General features: G+C 38.5%; 1 protein-coding gene across 6 annotated transcripts in view; it reads right to left on the bottom strand.

Moving 5' to 3' along the window:
- The window catches only part of CFAP210 (cilia and flagella associated protein 210), a 120,675-nt gene that overhangs the window by 27,822 nt on the left and 73,691 nt on the right, over nucleotides 1-19,162 (bottom strand). For 4 of the 6 annotated variants that reach the window (XM_036995042.2, XM_036995043.2, XM_036995044.2 and 1 more), the window contains 2 exons: nucleotides 17,220-17,376; nucleotides 7,433-7,572 (listed from right to left, as the gene is read on the bottom strand). The exons of 1 other annotated variant lie outside the window; for it this stretch is intronic. In XM_036995042.2, the coding sequence (XP_036850937.1) occupies nucleotides 7,433-7,572; nucleotides 17,220-17,376 (297 nt within the window). The remainder of the gene's footprint in view (nucleotides 1-7,432; nucleotides 7,573-17,219; nucleotides 17,377-19,162) is intronic. One more of the 6 variants, XM_073218724.1, reaches the window with a different exon arrangement.

The following is a 19,162-nucleotide window of genomic DNA, read 5'->3' as shown; positions in this document are numbered from 1 at the left end:
AGGACGGAGTGCATGTCCCAAGGAAATTACAATCTAAAGTAGAGAAAAAATATTTATGCAAATAGCCATGCATGGCAAAGCATGATAAATGCCATTAAGAAAGCTACAGTGATATGGGCAAATGAGAAAAAAAGGAAGGCTTCATGGAAAAGGTGACATTTCATCTAGGCTTTCAAATCAGTATTTTAAACATTTTTATTCATTGCCTATTATGTGCCAGGCACTGGGGAAATAACAGTAAACAAGAAAAGTAGATAATCTCCGCTCTTGTGGAGGTTTCATGACAGTTGGGGTAAAGGGACAGCAAACAAAATAAATAATCAAAATGGTGCTATATCATGCAATGAGGAAAAAGAAAGCAGCTAAAGGGTTAAGCAATGCTGGGGTGAGCTTATAATTTTAAGTAAGGTACTCAGAGAAGGCCATGAGAAGGCAGTATACGAATCTGACAGCGTTAAGGGGGGTGAGCAATCCCCGGAGCGGGTACCGGAGAAGTCCGGGGTTGAGTGAGGAAGAGAGGAGGGAGGACAGAACAGGGCGCTGTGGTCTGAAGGAGGAGGCCGGGGTCGGCTGGGAATCAGGATGGGGACAGAGCCTCATGGGCCACAGTGAACACTACATGTGCTATAAAGCCACCAAGAGGTTTTCCACAAGGGAAAAGTGCCACACAGCCAGAAAGATGACCTGCCGTGACTGGCCTCACCTCCTCCCACGTCACCCCAGATTGCTCCCTAAGGGACGCAATCATCTTTAAATCTGATGGATCCTTCACTTTTTTTTTGATATAGTTAATGTACAATTACTTGAAAATTATGGTTACTAGACTTCCCCTATTATCAAGTCCCCCCATATACCCCATTACAGTCACTGTCCATCAGCGTAGTAAGATGCTACAGAATCACTACTTGTCTTCTCTGTATATACAGCCTTTCCCGTGTAGCCCCCACCCCCTACATTATGTGTGCTACTGGTAATGCCCCTTTTTTCCCCTTATCCCTCCCTTCCCACCCATCCTCCCCAGTCCCTTTCCCTTTGGTAACTGTTAGTCCATTCTTGGGTTCTGTGATTCTGCTGCTGTTTTATTCCTTCAGTTTTTCTTTGTTCTTATACTCATATGAGTGAAATCATTTGATACTTGTCTTTCTCCGCCTGACTTATTTCACTGAGCATAATACCCTCTAGCTCCATCCATATTGTTGCAAATGGTAGGATTGGTTTTCTTCTTATGGCTGAATAATATTCCATTGTGTATATGTACCACATTTTCTTTATCCGTTCATCTACTGATGGACACTTAGGTTGCTACCATTTCTTGGCTATTGTGAATAGTGCTGTGATAAACATAGGGGTGCATCTGTCTTTTTCAAACTGGCTGCTGCATTCTTAGGGTAAATTCCCTGCATTCCTGGGTCAAATGTTATTTCTATTTTGAGCATTCTGAGGAACCTCCATACTGCTTTCCACAATGGTTGAACTACTTTACATTCCCACCAGCAGTGTAGGGGGGTTCCCCTTTCTCCACAACCTCGCCAACATTTGTTGTTGCTTGTGTTTTGGATGTTGTCCATCTTAACTGGTGTGAGATGATATCTCACTGTGGTTTTAATTTGCATTTCTCTGTTGATTAGTAATGTGGAGCATCTTTTCATGTACCTGTTCACATTCTAAATTTCTTCTTTGGAGAAGTTTCTGTTCAGCTCCTCTGCCCATTTTTAATTGGCTTAGTTGCTTTTCATATGTTAAGGTGCATGAGCTCTTTATCTATTTTGGATGTCAACCCTTTATTGGATCTGTCATTTATAAATATATCCACCTACACTGTAGGATGCCTTTTTGTTCTACTGATGCTGTCCTTTGCTGTACAGAAGCTTTTTAGTTTGATATACTCCCACTTGTTCATCTTTGCTTTTGTTTCCCTTGCCCAATGAGATATGTTCATGAAGAAGTTGCTCATGTTTATGTCCAAGAGATTTTTGCCTATATTTTTTTCTAACAGTTTGATGGTTTCATGACTTACATTCAGGTCTTTGATCCATTTTGAGTTTACTTTTGTGTATGGGGTTAAACAATAATCCAGTTTCATTCTCTTACAGGTAGCTGTCCAGTTTTGCCAACACCAGCTGTTGAAGAGGCTGTCTTTTCCCCATTGTATATCCATGGCTCGTTAATCATAGATTAATTGACCGTATATATTTGGGTTAATATCTGGACTCTCTATTCTGTTCTACTGTGGCTTTTAGTAGAGCTTGAACTCAGGGAGTGTAATTCTCCCTGCTTCATTCTCCCTTCTCAGGATTGCTTTGCCTATTTCGGTCTTTTGTCATTCCATATTAATTTTAGAACTATTTGCTGTGCTTCATTTATGATTGCTGTAGGTATTTTGATAAGGATTTCATGGAATCTATAGATTGCTTTAGGCAAGATGGCCATTATGACAATATTAATTCTTCCTAACCAAGAGCATGGGATTAATTTTCATTCATTAGTGTCCTCTTTAGTTTCTCTTAAGAGTGTCTTGCAGTTTTCAGAGTATAGGTCTTTCACTTCCTTGGTTAGGTTTATTCCTAGGTATTTTATTCTTTCTGATGCAGTTGTGACTGGGATTGTTTTCCTGATTTCTCTTAATGTTAGCTCATTGTTAGTGTCTAGGAATGCAACAGATTTCTGGGTATTAATTTTGTATCCTGCAACTTGGCTGAATTCAGATATTAGATCTTGTGGTTTTGGAGTGGATTCTTCATGGTTTTTCATGTACAATATCATGTCATCTGCAAACAGTGTCAGTTTGACTTCTTCCTTACCAATCTGGATTCCTTGTATTTCTTTGTGTTGTCTGATTGCCGTGGCTAGGACTTCCAGTACTATGCTGTATAGAAATGGGGAGAGTGGGCATCCTTGTCTTGTTCCCAATCTTAAAGGAAAAGCTTTCAGCTTCTCATTGCTGAGTATAATGTTGACTGTGGGTTTGTCATATATGGCCTTTATTATGTTGAGGTACTTGCCCTGTATACCCATTTTGTTGAGAGTTTTTATCATGAATGGATGTTGAATTTTGTCAAATGCTTTTTCAGCATATATAGAGATGATCATGTAGTTTTTGTCCTTTCTGTTGATGTAGTGGATGATGATCATGGATTTTCGAATGTTGTACCATCCTTGCATCCCTGGGATGAATCCCACTTGATCATGATTGATGATGTTTTTGATGTATTTTTGAATCTTGTTTGCTAATATTTTGTTGTGTATTTTTGCATCTATGTTCGTCAGGGATATTGGTCTGTAATTGTCCTTTATCATGTTGTCTTTGCCTGGTTTTTTATTAAAGTAATGTTGGTCTCATAGACTGAGTTTGGGAGTATTCCCTCCTCTTCTACTTTTTGGAAAACTTTAAGGAGGATGGGTATTAGGTCATCACTAAATGTTTGCTAAAATTTAGCAACCAGTGAAACCATCTGGTCCAGGGGTTTTGTTCTTAGGTAGTTTTTTGATTACCAATTCAATTTATTTGCTGGTAATTGGTTTCTTCAGATTTTCTATTTCTTTCTGGGTCAGACTTGGAGGGTTGTATTTTTCCAGAAAGTTGTCCATTTCTTCTAGGTAATCCAGTTTGTTACCACATAATTTTTTATAGTATTCTCTAATAATTCTTTGTATTTCTGTGGTGACTGTAGTGATTTTTCCTTTCACATTTCTGATTCTGTTTATGTGTGTAGACTCTCCTTTTTTCTTGATAAGTCTGCTGGGGACCTATTTTGTTAATTTTCTTGAAGAGGCAGCTCCTACTTTCATTGGTTCTTTCTATTATTTTATTCTTCTCAATTTTATTTATTTATGCTTTAATCTTTATTATGTTCCTCCTCTTACTTTGGGCCTCATTTGTTCTTCATTTTCTAGTCTCATTAATTTGTAAGTTTGGACTGTTAATTTGGGATTGTTCTTCTTTCCTGAGGTATGCCTGTATTGTAATATTTGTCCCTCTTAGCATGGCCTTCACTGCATCCCACAGATTTTGTGTTGTTGAATTATTGTTGTCATTTGTCTCCATATATTGCTTCATCTCTGTTTTTATTTGGTCATTGATCCATTGATTATTTAGGAGCATGTTATTAAGCGTCCATGTGTCCATGGAATATTTCATTTTCTTTGTGTAATTTATTTCTAGTTTCATACCTTTGTGATCTGAGAAGCTGGTTGGTACAACTTCAATCTTTTTGAATTTACAGAGGTTCTTTTTTGGCCTAGTATGTGGTCTATTCTTGAAAATGTTCCATGTGCTTTTGAGAAGAATGTGTATCCTGTTGCTTTTGGATGGAGTGTTCTGTAGATATCCATTAGGTCCATCTATTCTAATATGTTGTTCAGTGCCTCTGTCTCTTTACTCATTTTCTGTCTGGTTGATCTGTCTTTTGGAGTGAGTGGTGTGTTGAAGTCTCCTAAAATGAGTGCATTGCATTCTATTTCCCCCTTTAATTCTGTTTGTGTTTGTTTCACTTATGTAGGTGATCCTGTGTTGGGTGAATAGATATTTATAATAGTTATATCCTCTTGTTGGACTGACTCCTTTATCATTATGTAATGTCCTTCTTTGTCTCTTGTTACTTTCTTTGTTTTGAAGTCTACTTTTTCTGATACAAGTACTGCAACTCCTGCTTTTTTCTCAGTATTAGTTGCATGAAATATCTTTTTCCATCCCTTTACTTTCAGTCTGTGTATATCCTTGGGTTTGAAGTGAGTCTTTTGTAGGCAGAATATAGATGGGTCTTGTTTTTTTATCCATTCAGTAACTCTATGTCTTTGATTAGTGCATTCAGAGCTTTTACATTTAGGGTGATTATTTATAGTTATGTACTCATTGCCATTGCAGCCTTTAAATTCATGGTAACCAAAGGTTCAAAGGTGATTCCCTTACCATCTAACAGTCCAATTTAACTCACTTCATATGCTATTACAAATACAACCTAAAGGTTCTTTTTTCCCCCTCCTTTTACTTCCTCCTCCAATCTTCATATGTTATGAATCATATTCTGTACTCTTTGTCTATCCCTTGGGTGACATCTATCTGGCCTTAGGAATACTTCCATCCATAGGAGTCTCTCCAAAGTGCACTGTAAAGACAGTTTGTGGGAGGTAAATTCTATCAGCTTTTGCTTATCTGAAAAGTGTTTAATCCCTCCTTCAAATTGAAATGATAACCTTGCCAGGTAGAGTATTCTTTGTTCAAGGCCCTTCTGCTTCATTGCATTAAATATATCATACCACTCCCTTCTGGCCTGTAAGGTTTCTGCTGAGAAGTCTGATGTTAGCCTGATGGGTATTCCTTTGTATGTGATCTTTTTTTCACTCACTCTAGCTGCTTTTAAAAGTCTGTCTTTATCCTTGATATTTGCCATTTTAATTATTATATGTTTTGTTGTTGCCCTCCTTGGGTCTCTTGTGTTGGGAGATCTGAGCACCTCCATGACCTAAGAGACTATCTCCTTCCCCAGATTGGGGAAGTTTCAGCAATTACCTCCTCAATCCCTTTCTTTCCCTTTTTCTTTCTCATCTTCCTCTGGTACCCCTATAATGTGAATATTGTTCCATTTGGATTGGTCACACAGTACTCTCAATATTCTTTGAGTCTTAGAGATTCTTTTTTCTATGTGTACCTCAGTTTCTTTGTATTCTGCTTCTCTAATTTCTATTCCACTTACTGTCTTTTCTACTACATCTAATCTGCCTTTAAATCCCTCCATTGTATGTTTCATTTCAGATATGGAATTTCTTAATGATTGAGTCTCCGACTTAAATTCGTTCCTGACTTATTAAATATTTTTCTGTACCTCCATAAGCATGTTTATAATTTTTATTTTGACCTCTCTTTCAGCAAGATTGTTGAGTTCAGTTTCATTTGGCCCTTTGTCTGGGGTTTGTGAGATTTTGGTCTGAACCATGTTCTTTTGATGTTTCATATTTCTGTGTGGTGCCAACTAGTGCCCAGAAGGTCCAGTCCCTGGAGATGCTCAGCCCCTAGAGTGAGGTTGGGGGTCATAGGGTAGTGGAGTTGGTACCTGGGGAGAGGGAAAATATGTTTCCTGATTTCCGTCTGCAGTGTCAGTGGGCCAAACACACAAGTGTAAGCCTCTGTGCTTTGCATCTCTAGCTTTTGTAGGTGAGGCCTCCCCCTGGCTGGCCTGATGCCAGCACAGTGACTCCCAGTTTGCAAACTGGTGCCAGCAGGCTAGGAGGAAGGTGCAGCAGGTTGCATATCACAGTGGGCCAGTCTTGGAGCTGAGTAGGCATCCAGGGGGATGGAGCACTTGAGGTTCCTCAAAGTTCCCCAGAATCTGGGCAGAACACACCCATACAATCTTGTCCAGCTCTCCCTCCCCTGCACAGCAAGCTCCGTGCAAACCCCGCTCCTTCAGCAGCCCTGTCGCTGCTAGTAAGCCTCTCAGACCGCCTGCCTTTCCTCTGACACAGAGCGTCTGGGTGTGGATCCCCTCCTCCACAAACAGCTGGAATCTCAGTCTCTCAAACACTCTGCCTGTCCCAGCTCCCCATCCTCCAGAGCACCACACAATGTAGGTTTCTGTTCACAAAACAGACCTCCAGGGCTGGGTGTTCAGCAGTCCTAGGCTTCCACCCCCTCTCCTGCTCCATTTCTCTTCCTCCCGCCGGTGAACTGGGGTGGGGGAAGGGCTCAGGTCCAGCCGGATGAAGGCTTTCGTTACCCTGTTTCCTGAGGTCTGCTCTGCTCATGAGTTCTGTATGCAGTCTGGTTCAGCCTTCTATCCTGTTGCTGTTTTAGGGTTAGTTATATTAATTAACTACATTTTCATACTATTTGTGGTTTTGGGAGGAGTTCTCTGTCTCACCTCTCATGCCACCATCTTTGGATCCTTCACTTTTTAATCTCATTTAATTCCTCTATTGATAAGGAATTAATTGATGAGTGCTCTCTCCTTACTGAAACTTTCCCCACTTCCCATTTCTTTGGTTTCCCTCCAATCTCTGGAAACTAGTCTTCGGTCGTCATGCTATCTTCTTTCTCCATTTGACCCTTAAACATGGACTTCCTTGGACTATGCCACCTTCATTTCTTAGCTGCTCACCCTAGGTGAGCTCACCTGTATCCCCAGTGCCAACCACTACTTAGGTGTCAAAGGCTCACAGAGGTTTCCAGTCCATGCCCCTGTCCTACAGCAAAGATGTCCAGTGTTTTTTCAACCATCTCCTAAATAGACTTCCTTGATACTGCAAGGCAGCTGCCAACTCACATGCCCCAAATTGAAAACATCACATCACTAAATCCTCTGGTCATATTCAAAATAATGAAACCTGTATTTCCTTATATAAAATAATGAAACTCTCATATCACAACTTCTGATTCTTGATATAATAATCTCAGATAGTACTTCATTTTATCACACAGATCATTTTAAAAGCTTACCTATGTGTTTCAGCCTCTTTTTCTTTCCTCATTTGTGTAAGATGCTTTTTTGCTTTAATAAATTTTCTAATCTTTTCATCTTCCTCCTCTTTCTGCTGTTGTTCTACAGCTTTGCTGATGTTTTTATCATTCATATGTTCCTTGGGGGAAAAATGTGTATTATTCCTATCACAAAGAAAAATATCTTTGAACATATGAATATCTAACAAGAGCCTGTCAAATGGTCACAGCTTTTGATCCAGTCATTTCTCTTCTAGAAATTTATCAAAGAAATAATCAGAGATGTACATTAAGTTTTATGTACCATGTACTTCATCTCAAATTTCTTTATAATAGCAAAGAATTGGGAACAGTCGCTAAATATTTAATAATGGGGAAACAGTTAAATAAGTTATACTCAATGACATGGGAAAACACAAATAATATAATTGGTAAGTAGAGAGGAAAGCAGAATCTATAAAACACTACATAGCATATTTTAGCTTTGCAAATATATGTAAGTACAAGTTTATAGTGTATATATAACGAAGAAATTTATCAAATGTTAAAAGTAGTTATCTCTGGAGTATGAGATTATGGTTGACTTTTATCTCTTAATACTTTTTTGTATTTCTTTTAAATATCTCATTTCTTTAAAAACATGTAATTAAAAATAATTCTATAATCAGGAACAATAAATATATACACTTCTGATTTATTGTTTGAATGGTGAATATATTCCCATGTCACCCAAATTTAAAATATTTAAAATATACAGTATCAAGTGCCTTTCCTCCCCCAACCACTATCTGCCTATTTCTAATCCCCCCCCCAGACCGAATCACTATGAAACTACCTTTGTCCTGACTTTCTTTTTGCATACATACAAGAAATATACATATCTACATGCTAATATGTGGAGCAAATGGGAATTTTGACCAGGATTCACATCTGGCCTAAATAGTGGCCATTGTATATATACAGAAGAGCCTGTTTGCACCTCTATGGAATGTTTCCTGTGGACAGAGGGGCTGGTCAGTCACTGGGAGTACTGTCCCAGGGGAGAGGAAGGGAGGAAACATCCCTTCTTTCCCCCTCCACCACAGTTCCCAGCATGTGATCAGTCAGGCTTCCACCAGTTACCAGAGACCTGCCCACAGAGTTCCTCCAGGTGCCGGTGCAGGGCAGTAGAGAGCTGAGAGAGTGTGGAGAGAGCCAGGGAATCCCTGGGCTCCCAGAAAATTAAGCCGGAGTGCAGAAGCAGCGAGTGGGTACAGCAGAGGAGGGAAGCCAGCGAGTGAAGAGAGGCTGAGACCTCCTGCTGTGAGAGTAAAACAACTCTTAAACTCCCAACGTCTTGCCCTTGCCTTAATTTGGTCTCATCAAATTCACAGCAAACTTGCCCCAGGTGGAGAACTAGCCCACAAAGAACTTGCCAGAAAAAAATAAAATCATTTAAAATAGGTTATTTTTGAAAGCAAACAAAAACATCTATTCATATCAGTATACATTTCATGACCCCAGCCTGCATTAGCCATCACAAAAATAGGTGACTTTGAACACAATAGCCTGGATATATAGATATATTAGTGTATTCTGTTACTGTAAGTAGAAACTAATTCAAGGTGAAAGTTGTTAGATTCAACATTTAATCTTCCAATGTATTTATAACTCAGGGCCTAGAACTAGAACTCTAATTACTGATCTATTTTACAGGCTATTACTATTAAAAGCCTGTAATATGGTTAGGAGATACATGGGTCAACATGGAAAGCTAATGAAAAGTACCAAGCTGTTAAAACTGATTGTTTTGAATGATTTCTTAAAATGATTTCTTATTTTGCTGCTTTTTTCTAAGTTTATTGTAAGGTTCATACAGATTTTTTATAGTAGGAAATGTATAGAGTTAATCAACACAAAGTTGATTCTCATTTTTAAAAACTGAAAGCCTCAGCTCAGGATCACATATAGTGAGTGACGGAGTTAGCATTCAGAACAAAGTCTGTACTATACCAAAATGACGTGGAGAGATGAAAGTATTATATCCATGAACCAACAGTAAGATTTTATGCAAAAGTAACAATAAGAGTACAAATAAAAACTTAAAAAATTTTTAATATGCATTTCCAGATTGAAAGCAACAATTGAATGTTTAGCAAAATGATGAAAAAGATTTTTATCTAGATATATAACTGTGAAATTTTAAAGCTGCAGAGATAAAGATCCTGAAATCTTTCAGAGAGGCAGAGAGAGGTGGTGGGTAGGGAGAGAAAGAAAGGAGGTAAGAAGAGAACAAAACACACGAACCAGATCACATAAATAGAATAAAGACCATAAATGGTATCACATCTCTCAATAGCGATACTGAAAGCCAGATGACTAATGAAACCATGAAAACAAAATTCTGAATTTTGAATCCAGAATTTTATATCCAATCAAACTAAAGCAAGTATGACTCCATATGATAACCTTTTCAGATAAGATTTCAAAAAATTTACTTTCTGTATACTCTTTCTTAGGAAGCTACTCAAGGATGTATTTTAGCAAGATGGAGTAAATCAAGAAAGAAGGCAGGTGATTCTGGAACTAGAAAGTGCGACCCAGAAACATGGCACAGGGAAGTCCCAGAATGAAAGCTGAGCAGGAGGCCTAGCGAGAAAGCAGTCTAGAAGCAAGAGAAGGATCGAAGCCTCTGGATAGGAGAGCTCTAAGAAAACTAATAACGAGGAGCCAAGGTGGCGGCATGAGTAGGGCAGTGGAAATTTCCTCCCCAAACCATACATATATTTGAAATACAACAAATACAACTATCCCTAAAAGAGAGACCAGAAGGTACAGTACAACAGCCAGGCTACATCTACATCTGGGAGAACCCAGTGCCACACGAAGGGGGTAAAACACAAGCCATGGCCTGGCGGGACCTGAGCGCTCCTCAGCCCAGCTACCGGTGGGAGGAGAGGAGTCAGAGCGGGGAGGGAGAGGGAGCCCAGGACTGCTAAACACCAAGCCCTACTCATCCGCACTGGGAGCACAGACACACAGTGCATGGGGTGCTGCCTACTAGGGAAACAGGACAGTAAGACCTGTGAACAGGTCCCCACAGCAGGCACCCTTGGGGCAAAGAAAAGTGAGTGCCTTTTGAAAGTCTTAAAGGGACAGGAGCCTCACAGCTGGACAGAAACATCCCGGCACACTCGGCCCACCCAGCTGGGAATACCAGGAAACTCTGGGTGCCCTAACCCCCTGGGTGGCAGTGCAGCTCTGAGGCATCTCCCAGTGATAAACAGCCTCCCACCCATTCCCCCTCTGGAGCATCCCTGCTATAGAAGAGCAGCAGCCTGAGACAGCCACGTCCATGGCAGCCACGTGGAGTTGCCTCCACAGCCCCCCGGGCCAGATTCAGAGGCATGCAGCTGCCCAGCACATCTGCTAGGGCTTGCTGTTCTCACAGGAGAGGAAGGCAATGAGCAAGCGGGAAGGGACTTTGTTCTCCCAGCTGACACATGCATGAACTGCCCATGACTACCTCTATTACCATGAAAACAGAAGAATTTGATACAGACCAGAATAACCCAGACATCCCCTGAGAGGGAACTTGGGGAGATAGATTTAACCAATCTTCCTGAAAAAGAATTCAAAATAGAGGTCATAACCATGCTGATGGAGCTGCAGAGAAAAATGGAAGAGCTAATGGATAAAGTTAGGAGGGAGAATACAGGAATAAAACAATCTCTGGAAGGACTTAAAAGCAGAATGGACGAGATGCAGGAGGCCATTAATGGAATAGAAATCAGAGAACAGGAACACAGAGAAGCTGATGCAGACAGAGATAAAAGGATTTACAGAAATTAAAGAATATTAAGAGAACTGTGTGACCATCCAAATGGAAGAATATCTGCATTATTGGGGTACCAGAAGAAGAAGAGAGGGAAAAATGGATAGAAAGTGTATTTGAAGAAATAATTGCTGAAAACTTCCCAAAACTGGGGGAGGAAAAAGTCTCTCAGACCATGGAGGCCCACAGATCTCCCAACAAAAGGGATCAAAGGAAGACAACATCAAGACACATAATAATTAAAATGGCAAAGATTAAGGACAAGGACAGAGTATAAAAGGCAGCCAGAGAGATAAAAAAAAAGGTCATCTACAAAGGAAAACCCATCAGGCTATCATCAGACTTCTCAACAGAAACCTTACAGGTCAGAAGAGAATGGCATGATATACTTAATGCAATGAAACAAAAGGGCCTTGAACCAAGAATACTGTATCCAGCACGATTATCATTAAAATATGAAGGAGGGATTAAACAAATCCCAGACAAGCAATAGTTGAGGGAATTTGTCTCCCACAAACCATCTCTACAGGGTATTCTAGAGGGACTGCTCTAGATGGAAGCACTCCTAAGGCTAAATAGATGTCACCAGAGAAAATAAAATCACAGCAAAGAAAGGAGACCAACCAAATAGTAACTAAAGGCAAAAAATAAAATAAAATCAACTACCCACAAAAGTAGTCAAAGGAAACACAAAGAGAACAAAATAAAACAACTAACACATAAAGAATGGAGGAGGAGGACTAAGAAGGGAGAGAAATAAAGAATCATCAGACTGTGTTTACAATAGCTCAATAAGTGAGCTAAGTTAGACAGTAAGATAGTAAAGAAGCTGACCTTGAACCTTTCGTAACCACAAATCTAAAGCCTGCAATAGCAATAAGTACATATCTTTCAATAATCACCCTAAATGTAAATGGACTGAATGCACTGATCAAAAGACACCGAGTAATAGAATGGATAAAAAAGCAAGACCCATCTTTATGCTGCTTACAAGAGACTCACCTCAAACCCAAACACACACACAGAGTAAAAGTGAAGGGATGGGAAAAGATATTTCATGCAAACAACAAAGAGAAAAGAGCAGGTGTTGCAGTACTAGTATCAGACAAAATAGACTTCAAAACAAAGAAAGAAACAAGAGATAAAGAAAGACACTATATAATGATAAAGGGGTCACTCCAACAAGAGGATATAACCATTATAAATATATATGCACCCAGTACAGGAGCACCAACATACATGAAACAAATGCTAAAAGAATTAAAGGATGAAATAGAATGCAATGTATTCATTCTAGGAGACTTCAACACACCACTCACTCCAAAGGACAGATCCACCAGACAGAAAATAAGTAAGGACACAGAGGCACTGAACAACACACTAGAACAGATGGACATAATAGACATCTAGAGAACTCTACACCCAAAAGCAGCAGGATGCACATTCTTCTCAAGTACACATGGAACATTCTCCAGAATATACCACATACTGGCCACAAAAAGAGCCTCAGTAAATTCCAAAAGATTGAAATCCTACCAACCAACTTTTCAGACCACAAAGGTATAAAACTAGAAATAAGTTGTAGAAAGAAAGCAAAAAGGCTCACAAACACATGGAGGCTTAGCAACATGCTCCTAAATAATCAATGGATCAATTACCAAATTAAAGTAGAGATCAAGCAAAGTATGGAAACAAATGACAACAACAACACAAAGCCCCAACTTCTGCGGGACACAGTGAAAGCAGTTCTAAGAGGAAAGTATATAGCAATCCAGGACTATTTAAAGAAGGAAGAACAATCCCAAATGAATAGTCTAAAGTCACAATTATCGAAATTGGAAAAAGAAGAACAAATGAGGCCTAGAGTCAGCAGAAGGAGGGACATAATAAAGATCAGAGAAGAAATAAATAAAATTGAGAAAAATAAAACAGTAGAAAAAAATCAATGGAACCAAGAGCTGGTTCTTTGAGAAAATAAACAAAATTGATAAGCCTTTAGCCAGACTTATTAAGAGAAAAAGAGAATCAAGACACATTAGCAGAATCAGAAACGAGAAAGGAAAAATCACGACAGACCCCACAGAAATACAAAGAATTATTAGAGAATACAATGAAAACCTATATGCTAACTAGCTGGAAAACCTAGAAGAAATGGACAACTTTCTAGAAAAATGCAACCTTCCAAGACTGACCAAGGAAGAAACAGAAAATCTAAACAGACCAATTACCAGCAACGAAATTAAAGCAGTAATCAAAAACCACCCAAGTACAAAACCCCTGGGCCAGATGGATTTACCGCGGAATTTTATCAGACACAGAGAAGACATAATACCTATTCTTCTTAAAGTTTTCCAAACAATGGAAGAGAAGGGAATACTCCCAAACTCATTCTATGAAGACAGCATCACCCTAATACCAAAACCAGGCAAAGATTGCACCAAAAAAGGAAATTATAGACCAATATACCTGATGAACATAGATGCAGAAATACTCAACAAAATATAGCAAACCAAATTCAAAAATACATCAAGAGGATCATACTCCATGACCAAGTGGGATTCATCTCAGGGATGCAAGGATGGTACAACATTCGAAAATCCAGCAACATCATCCACCACATAAACAAAAATCACATGATCATCTCCATAGATGCTGAAAAAGCATTCGACAAAATTCAACATCCATTCATGATAAAAACTCTCAACAAAATGGGTATAGAGGGCAAGTACCTCAACATAATAAAGGCCATATATGATAAACCCACAACCAACATCATACTGAACAGTGAGAAGCTGAAAGCTTTTCCTCTAAGATGGGGAACAAGACAGGGATGCCCACTTTCCCCACTGTTATTCAACATAGTACTGGAGGTCCTAGCCACAGCAGTTAGACAAAACAAAGAAATACAAGGAATCCAGATTGGTAAAGAAGAAGTCAAGCTGTCACCATTTGCAGATGACGTGATATTGTACATAAAAAAACCCTAAAGACTCCACTCCAAAACTACTGGAACTAATATCTGAATTCAGCAAAGTTGCAGGATACAAAATTATTACACAGAAATCTGTGAGTTTCCTATACACTAACAATGAACTAATAGAAAGTGAAAACAGGAAAACAATTCCATGCACAATTGCATCAAAAAAGAATAAAATACCTAGGAATAAACCTAACCAAAGAAGTGAAAGACCTGTACCCTGAAAAATACAATATACTCCTAAGAGAAATTAAACAGGACACTAACAAATGGAAACTCATCATCCCATGCTCTTGGCTAGGAAGAATTAATATTGTCAAAATGGCCATCCTGCCCAAAGCAATCTACAGATTCAATGCAATCCCTATCAAATTACCAACAGCATTTTTCAATGAACAGGAACAAATAGTTCTAAAATTCATATGGAACCACCAAGGACACCGAATAGCCAAAGCAATCCTGAGAAGGAAGAATAAAGCAGGGGGAGTCTCTCTCCCCAACTTCAAGTTCTACTACAAAGCCACAGTAATCAAGACAACTTGGTACTGGCACAAGAACAGAGCCACAGACCAGTGAAACAGAATAGAGTCTCCAGACATTAACCCAAACATATATGGTCAATTAATATACAATAAAGGAGCCACAGACATACAATAGGGAAATGACAGCCTCTTCAACAGATGGTGTTTGCAAAACTGGACAGCTACATGTAAGAGAATGAAACTGGATCACTGTCTATCACCATACACAAAAGTAAATTCAAAATGGATCAAAGACCTGAATGTAAGTCATGAAACCATAAAACTCTTAGAAAAAAACATAGGCAAAAATATCGTGGACATAAACATGAGCGACTTCTTCATGAACATTTCTCCCCAGGCAAGGGAAACAAAAGCAAAAATGAACAAGTGGGAGTATATCAAGCTGAAAGCTTCTGTACAGCAAAGGACACCATCAATAGAAGAAAAAGGTACCCTACAGTATGGGAGAATATATTCATAAATGACAGATCTGATAAAGGGGTGACATCCAAAATATATAACGAGCTCATGCACCTCAACAAACAAAAAGCAAATAATCCAATTAAAAAATGGGCAGAGGAGCTAAACAGACAGTTCTCCAAAGAAGAAATTCAGATGACCAACAGACACATGAAAAGATGCCCACATCGCTAGTCATCAGAGAAATGCAAATTAAAACCACAATGAGATATCACCTCACACCAGTAAGGATTGCCACCATCCAACAGACAAACAACAACAAGTGTTGGTGAGGTTGTGGAGAAAGGGGAACCCTCCTACACTGCTGGTGGGAATGTAAATTAGTTCAACCATTGTGGAAAGCAGTATGGAGGTTCCTCAAAAAGCTCAAAATAGAAATACCATTTGACCCAGGAATCCTGCTTCTAGGAATTTACCCTAATAATACAGCAGCGTAGTTTGAAAAAGACAGATGCACCCTTATGTTTATCGCTGCACTGTTTACAATAGCCAAGAAATGGAAGCAACCTAAGTGTCCATCAGTAGATGAATGGATAAAGAAGATATGGTACATATACACAATGGAATATTATTCAGCCATAAGAAGAAAACAAATCTTACCATTTGCAACAACATGGATGGAGCTAGAGGGCATTATGCTCAGTGAAATAAGCCAGTAAGAGAAAGACAAGTACCAAATGATTTCACTTATCTGTGGAGTATAAGAGCAAAGAAAAACTGAAGGAACAAAACAGCAGCAGAATCACAGAACCCAAGAATGGACTAACAATTATCAAAGGAAAAGGGACTGGGGAGGATGGGTGGGAAAGAAGGGATAAGGGGCAGAAAAAAGAAAGAGGGCATTACAATTAGCATGTATAATGTGGCGGGGGGGGGGGGCGGGGAATTTGGAGGCCTGTGCAACACAGAGAAAACAAGTAGTGACTCTACAGCATCTTACTATGCTGATGGACAGTGACTGTAATAGGGCTTATGGGGGGGACTGGGTGAAGGGGGGAGCCTAGTAAACATAATGTTCCTCATGTAATTGTAGATTAATGATACCAAAATTTTAAAAGAAATAATAACATAAATAATTTAATATTAGTTGAACATTTGAAAACTAAAATCAATATACATTTGATAGGACTTATAGAACATATGGAAAAAATTGAGATATACAATCACCAATCATCAAAGCAAATGGAAAAAAGACAATTATTTTAACCATAGAAAACAGTTATGTAAGCAAAGAAATGGAATCATAGTATTATTACCTGCCTCTTCAGAGAACAATACTTATTTTATCTCAAAAATGATTTAACTAAATTGTGACATAATTTTTTTTGTGGGAAAGGGAAAGATGGGAAGGGAACGGTATTGGAAAAGAGTTAAATCCTCAACTGCTAAAGAAGAGACAGAACATGTCCAAAATTGCCACATCTATGGAATTTAGTATATATTTTTAAAATATATAGATCATTTAGAGTATAATTTTATATCAGAAGAAACAGCTGAAAGAACTTAAAAGTAGTTGCCTCCAAGAAGCAGAAGAGTGAAGCAAAGAATTGCTCTTCTTTTAAGCTTTCCAGTGTTGTTGGATATTTTAACTCTGTGCATGTATTTGTTAAAAAGAAAAATTAGTTTTAAACAAAAGAATGTAAAAATTACAAAATAAAATAAATTCCAACAGCCATGAAATAATTATTACCATTCATTGAGTACATCTTATTAGTGCAGCAGACACCAAACATGTATCACCCCATTCATTCCTCACAGTTCTCATTTTAAGGATAAGAAAATAAATTCATTTGGAAAAAACTCTCATTTTGTTCTCTTTCTTGTTCATGCATGAGTGCATATCCACGTAAAACCATCACAAATAGGGCTCGCCAAAAGTATACTTAAAAATCCAACTTAACGGGTTGGTTTCTACAGTTGCTAATAAAAAATACATTCAAAGTTAGGCACTGGATTTTGTACGTTTTTGGAGGAGATGCTATGTTTTCAACTTACAAAAAACAGTCTCCTGCTTTCATTCATTGCTTCTTTTTTCTTTTCTAGTTTGTTCCTCATTTCTGTTTCATATAATGAATTCTGTCGCTTTATTTCCTCAGTATCCTTTTCCTCAAGTTTTCTCCTCCTTTCTTCTTCCTCTTTATGCTCCTTTATTCTAAAGCAAAAACCAAAATTATAATTGAGAGCAAAGCAAAAAAATAATCATAATTGAGAGCAAAAGCAGAAAAATAGGCTGTATTTTAAAGAATCGAATCAGATTCTAACCTGGGATGATTTGATGCTTTAAGGGAGAACTTGTGTACGTCTTTGGTGACAAGAACAGATATATAAAGAGCAGTGATTAAAAATAAATCTAATCTTGGTTGTCCGTAATTGCCAATATTTTACTTTCTTTGAAATTTGTTTCATTCCTCACCAAAATTAAGTTCTATACTGCATTCAAATGTTCCTTTCCTTCAGCAAGAACCAGTTAACTGAACGATGGTATGGTGGAATGGTGACATTTATGTTACAGAAAAGACCCTACTAATGCTTCTTAATTTCAGCACTAAACAATGCTATCTAAGCTATGGGTCAAACCCCTCATGAGATGGGATTTGATGGAAGGAGAACAAAGGGTTTCTTACCCAACTGGCTGTCGTTCTTTCTCTAGCCAACACTGACTAGCTATTGATGCCTTTTGACTATCAGCCACCAAATGCTGGCTCTTTCACAGGACTTATGTGTGAGTTCTTCAGAGGTCCCTGAGAAGCATCCTCACTGCAGAACTTTGATCTGGGAGATTTAGCTCCAGCTCTACCTCTTGAATGCACCTCCCAACTCCCTAACCGCCATCACTGTTAGGGGCTTCCATCGTCGATCGTTTATTGCGGCCTCTGAGTGCCCTCATCTGGCAGTCACTCCTTGGCAAACTGGCAGTCAGCTGTCTACTTGCCCATGCATCCTTGTCAGCAATCAGGAAGTGTGTTTATCTGCTGTCTCGAATTATTTCCCCCTTCCTGAACAGGTAGGCACAGTGTAGATCAACAGCTCACTTAAACAGAGGGGGAAAAATGAATAATAAATCTTTCTTTCATATGAACCTAATAAAAACATTTTTTTCGTGGAGTCTCCTCACTCAGCTTCAGGAAGGAGAAAATTCCCTTCCTCTATGCCACGAAAGATTGATCAGTTAAGTGAGCCAGTAAATTCACCTTGGTATTATTAAGCCAATTAAAGACAGGGGAGTCCTATTTGATTCATCTGTATAGAGAAAGCAGCTTTAGAGTAACAGTCGCTTTCTTTCGGAGAAGCTAAGAAAAAAGTCCCTGTTGGCCACACCTAACCCAGGCTTATGATTGCCCTAAAAATATGAGGTTTTTCAAATTTTTATTTAGTTGTTTGGTTTGCTAGAACTATTTACCAATATCTTAGGAGCAAATCCATACATCAATAAGCAAGATTCAAGTAACATTATAAAAAGAGATGTATCCGATTTTGAGAAAGGTAGTTTTTGAAGTTTTGAAACTGTTACTTTAAGGGAAAACAGTACGATATAAAATATTTGTCATGTTAATTGTCCTTAGCAATCTGGAAATCACCAACTATACCTCCACATGTGTTGGATAATTCATTGTTTTAGCAAAAAAAAATTTACCTATTCTGGCAGTGAATAAGAAAAAAATGTCTCTAGTGTCAATGAAGAAGTAATATTGTCAATGAGTTACATAAATAACATAACTATTAAATAAATTTTAATTACCTGAAGACTTTTACCTTAGTTTGGATACACTACTCAACTACCTCCCATTAATTTGGCTTAATGCAAAGTTAACATGTTGAAGGAAGTCTGAGATCCTCTAGTTCAGGTAAGAAATACATATCTTTACTTCTAACACCCATTTCTACTTCTAACACCCATCTCCACAGCAGACATCAATAATCAATGCAAAACTCTTTCC

This window comes from Manis javanica, chromosome 12 (assembly GCF_040802235.1).
Source record: "Manis javanica isolate MJ-LG chromosome 12, MJ_LKY, whole genome shotgun sequence".
Classification (NCBI taxonomy): Eukaryota; Metazoa; Chordata; class Mammalia; order Pholidota; family Manidae; genus Manis; species Manis javanica.
Note: the sequence above shows the minus strand (reverse complement) of the source record. Positions and strands in the feature narration are given on the sequence as shown.